General features: G+C 46.3%; 1 protein-coding gene across 1 annotated transcript; it reads left to right on the forward strand.

Moving 5' to 3' along the window:
* The first annotated feature begins 817 nt into the window (after nt 1–817).
* LOC146176565 (sulfotransferase ssu-1-like) lies at nt 818–3,120 on the forward strand. The gene is made up of 3 exons (XM_084581012.1): nt 818–907; nt 1,445–1,836; nt 2,483–3,120. The coding sequence occupies exons 1-3, from the start codon at nt 854–856 to the stop codon at nt 3,039–3,041; spliced, it is 1,005 nt and encodes a 334-aa protein (XP_084437138.1). The 5' UTR covers nt 818–853; the 3' UTR covers nt 3,042–3,120.
* The last annotated feature ends 1,182 nt before the right edge of the window (nt 3,121–4,302 follow it).

The raw sequence follows: 4,302 nt of genomic DNA on the forward strand, positions 1-4,302 counted from the left end.
ACTCTGCCCTTAGGCCACCCAGACAGTGGCGTAAGGCTTGGTTAAATTTTGGCCTTTCTCATAAAGAAGTAGCTGATGACTGTAGGACCATTATTTAACCTGCAACAGCGACCGTAGCTTAACAAGACACCATTGCAGGTATTGTAGCTCGTATAGGTTACAAATGGCCCATGTAATGCTATTGAGTATGTATTGCTACTGAAGTGCCAGTTAAGAGTTCAGGATTTGGCGAGCAACAGCGTGCACGTACGTGAACTACGATCCGCAAGGGGCACCGCAGGAGGGAGCCATGAATGCTGTCGCGCCATAACCCTAAAGGTGGAGCTTAAGGGACTCGCGAAGTTTAGTGCGTTACCAGTGGAGCTTCGATTTACCCATTAAACCGTTGTGAGATGTCTGAAGCCTCCAGGCTTGTGTGACAGGCCATGGCGTTGTGTGTTCGTGCCATGGCGAGACCAGGAGCGTCCAACTTTGGTCAGCACGTGTATTTACGATGGGAGTCGAACCCATCGGAATAATTGGATTCCGAAACGAAAAGCTTCTCCTAGGTCATGCAAGTCCGTTAGAACGAATTAGAACGAATTGGTTAAAGGGGGGATTTGCACCTATAATAGGGCGGATTCTAATGTAATATGTGGGAGATTGTGACCGTATGTTATTGAGTATGCGCGACTCCAAGCCTACTGAAAAACCAAAGTGCTTAGGCAATTTATCAGCACGCAAAATCACCCGTCATTTTTATTCGCGAGCTTGTGCATTCTTTATTTGCTGCAGACGCTGCCATTTGTAAAGGTGTTCATGGTTTTTCATTGCAGCCGTACCAGATCACGAGGATCAAAACAGCCTGTTTATTATGGGGACTTCTGTTGAAGTGCGGGACCGCAAAGATGGTCAACCTTCCAAACGCGTAAGCGGCGTCAGTTGCAAATCGTTTAGTTAGCGATTCTCAAGGAAGCATGTGTCCTATATAGCTCTACACTGATTTTGTCCTATATAGCTGTACAGCTCTACGGGCAGGCATGTAATTTTCCCATTGCAGCTACAATGGTTTGTAATAGCTGCAGCTTTATAGCATTAATGTCTACATGCGTATCTGGCGAAGGTTTTTCGGAGTACAGATGAGTACAGACCTGCATTATCTTGATCGTAGCACCGGTGCTGTGTTCGCCACATTTAAAAACATCACCAGTTTAAGATGTCCGTCAGGGATTGTAGTGGTATGTCACCAAAGCCTTTAACCGTATAAATGCCAATTTTAAACTTACTGGTAAGTTTCAATAATGTCGAAATTTGGGCTTGGTGGTTCATACTTCCAAGCTATAGCGCCCACAAGATGAGCGACTGAGAACCAGAGGACACCCATAGCTATTTTAAATCGCCATGTTTAATAACATAAACGCAAACGTTTAAAACAGAGACAACTGTTGGTTCACGGGTGTCGCAGGAGCCCTTCCGGGAAGTCTACCACGAAGTCTTCGGTCTTCACTTGAATCGTATTTTCACCCAGCGAAACATCCAATCAGCGCTCTCTTATGAGCCACAGGACGGTGACATCTTTGTTGTCAGCTACCCCAAGTGCGGAAGTACCTGGTTGCAGAACGTCGCGCAGGCCCTGCTGAACGTCGACGAGCACAGTGAAGTCAGCACCGAGCAGAGCTTCAAGGTCTTGACCTTCCTCGAGCTGGTAGGTGCCGAAGGAGCCCGAGCCATGCCTCGGCCAGGCGCCATCAAGACCCACCTGCCGTTCAGCAAGCACCCGTACTCGGAGAAGGCCAAATACGTCTACATAGCACGGAATCCGTACGACTGCTGCGTGTCCTTCTATCACCACACAAAGTAAGCAATGTCCTCTTTCCACTGTAGAGAATTGTTTCGTGAAACAGGCAACAGTACCGCAAGGAGTGAGCAGCGGGGCGATGGGCTGTCACGGCACTGACGCCTAAGGAGCGCTCCCATGGTTTTTATGACTTCGAAAGCAGGGTTTGATACAAGTAGCCTCGTCCGCTGAGTTCTTGTTATGTTATGTTCCTGTAATGTGGCGGACATTGCACCAACCAAATAAGTATGGAGCAGCTGCGAATGCCAACACTCGTACGGATGTTTTTAAAGAAACAAAAATGCTGGCTAAAAATAGGGCAGCCTCTTTGCAGGCTCATATGGTTAAAGCCATGATCACTCCGTTCTCTCCGCAATCCTTCCCTCCTTCTTTCTTTTTCTCTTCTTGTCCCTGTCTTCCTTTCTTCATCCTACTTTGATTCTCCTTCACGGCTGGCATGGCTTGCCGTTCCTGGAGTTGCAGGTTTCACCTACGACTTCAATAAATTCAACGAACCACAACAACCAAAACAATTTTAAGGCACATTACGTCCACTGACGTTCGAGATGTTATCTTTGTGCAAGAGTAAGAAATATAAGATGTTATCTCTGCAATGTCCTTCTAATGTGTGCCCATTGTCTTCCTGGAACCTTGTGCATCACGCAGGCGTCTTCCGACGTACCGGTTTCTAGACGGCACATTCGACCAGTTTTTCGACATGTTTGTGGAGGGAGAGGTCGACTTCGGGGACTACTTCGACAACCTGCTCTCTTGGTATGAACATCGGAATGATACCAACGTGCTCTTCCTCACCTACGAGGAACTCAAGAAAGACACTGCCGGCTGGATTCTCAAGCTGGCAGACTTCTTCGGAAAGGAACAGTACGGCGAAAAGATGAGGAAGAACCCGGCGCTTGTGACTAAGGTGCTCGAGTCCACGAAACTCGAGAAAATGAAGGCTATCAATTCTAAGCTTAGGACCTGGACGGAGACCGTAAGTCTCATGCCCGCCGACGCTAGGGCGGACCTAATGAAGACGGTGAATGGCATTTTCAGTGATGTGTGGAATAAGGAAGGAAACGGAGAATTTGTACGCAAAGGCACAGTCGGCGACTGGAGGAACTACTTCAGCGCAGAGCACATAGCCAGACTGAAGGCTCGGATCGAACTAAAGACAGGAGGCAGTGACGTGATGAGCCTGTGGAAAAATATAGATCTCCCTTGAGTCCTATTAGCCATAAGATTTCTACCTTTATCAATGTAGTGTTGTTATCTATTTGCTTGCGCGTTTAACATGATGCTGTGCTGTGCTTTTTCTGATGTTTATGCGCTTACGTATGCCTCCAACGTTTTGTCGCGTATATCTGGGTTGTCTTTGGTGTCTCGTAAAGGCATATACGACGGCACAATGTCAGCCAGCACTGCTGACAGCAATCATTGGGAAAAGCATGACCAACATTCGCAAGTAAGGGCAGTTAGGCTCTTGAATTTGAAGTAGATGAAAGAGAAAAGTTTAGAGTATAAATGTACACCAACAAAACTTGTTGAATACTGTAACAAAGCTTATTTTTTCCTCCTCAAATAATAAACTAGTGCATCGTATACTAATGGGAGTAGCTTGACAGAGCTCGCGATAGGTCCGCCAACATTATTATAGGCAACATGCACTGACTAGGCGGTGCTGCATTTGTTCCGCAGCGCGCCTAAAAAAATGTTGCTGGTAGCCGCTTTGTTCGCGATAAACAAGCGAGCATATTCATCACTATTATAGATACGCATGTGACAGATAACATCCTTGCCTAGGCGCTATCGATTTAGCCCAGTTATCTAACATGCCATGCAAAGCTTCTACAGAGCGTGCAATCTGCGCCCTCTAAGCTCATGCAGGTGGCGTCAAAAACCCTACGAAAGTGCTTTGAAGTATTTACTGTTCTCGCTGGGATGAGTGTTACGGCACGGCGATCGATACAGCAAACCTCACTGCAGGCTGCTTATAGCACCTTATGGCCACCTGTCATATTCTTAGGCTTGGCACCTCGTAAAAGCATAACAGTAACTTGTTGCTTATGTAGAAGATGACTTCTGACGCACTAGCACATATCAATGTTTTCCGTTTGATAATGTATAGGCATGCCATTTATAACATTGCTGCACACTGTGCAATCTATCCTTCAGAAGCGATTTATCGCACGCAAAAAAGAAACGGGCTGACCCATTTCGTCGCTCATAGCCCTTTCTCCCCTCTTGCGCCAGTTAGCTTCGCAAAAGGTAAATATCAACGAGAAGTAAACAATAACGTGTTAGCTTAGTCGTCCACACTAGCTTTGCTAGATTATCAACTCGATATTTCTAAAGCTTTCATATGGTCGTTGTTCACCCATTATTCGACCGGTGAATGGCGGTGCATGTGTTGGCGATTGAGTACTTCTTTCAGTATACTACACCGGCTATCGACAATTAATACTTTGTTCAGTGTGATCAAATAT

The sequence above is a fragment of the Amblyomma maculatum genome, chromosome 10 (genome assembly GCF_055883805.1).
Source record: "Amblyomma maculatum isolate TAMU_Amacu chromosome 10, ASM5588380v1, whole genome shotgun sequence".
In the NCBI taxonomy this organism is placed as follows: domain Eukaryota; kingdom Metazoa; phylum Arthropoda; class Arachnida; order Ixodida; family Ixodidae; genus Amblyomma; species Amblyomma maculatum.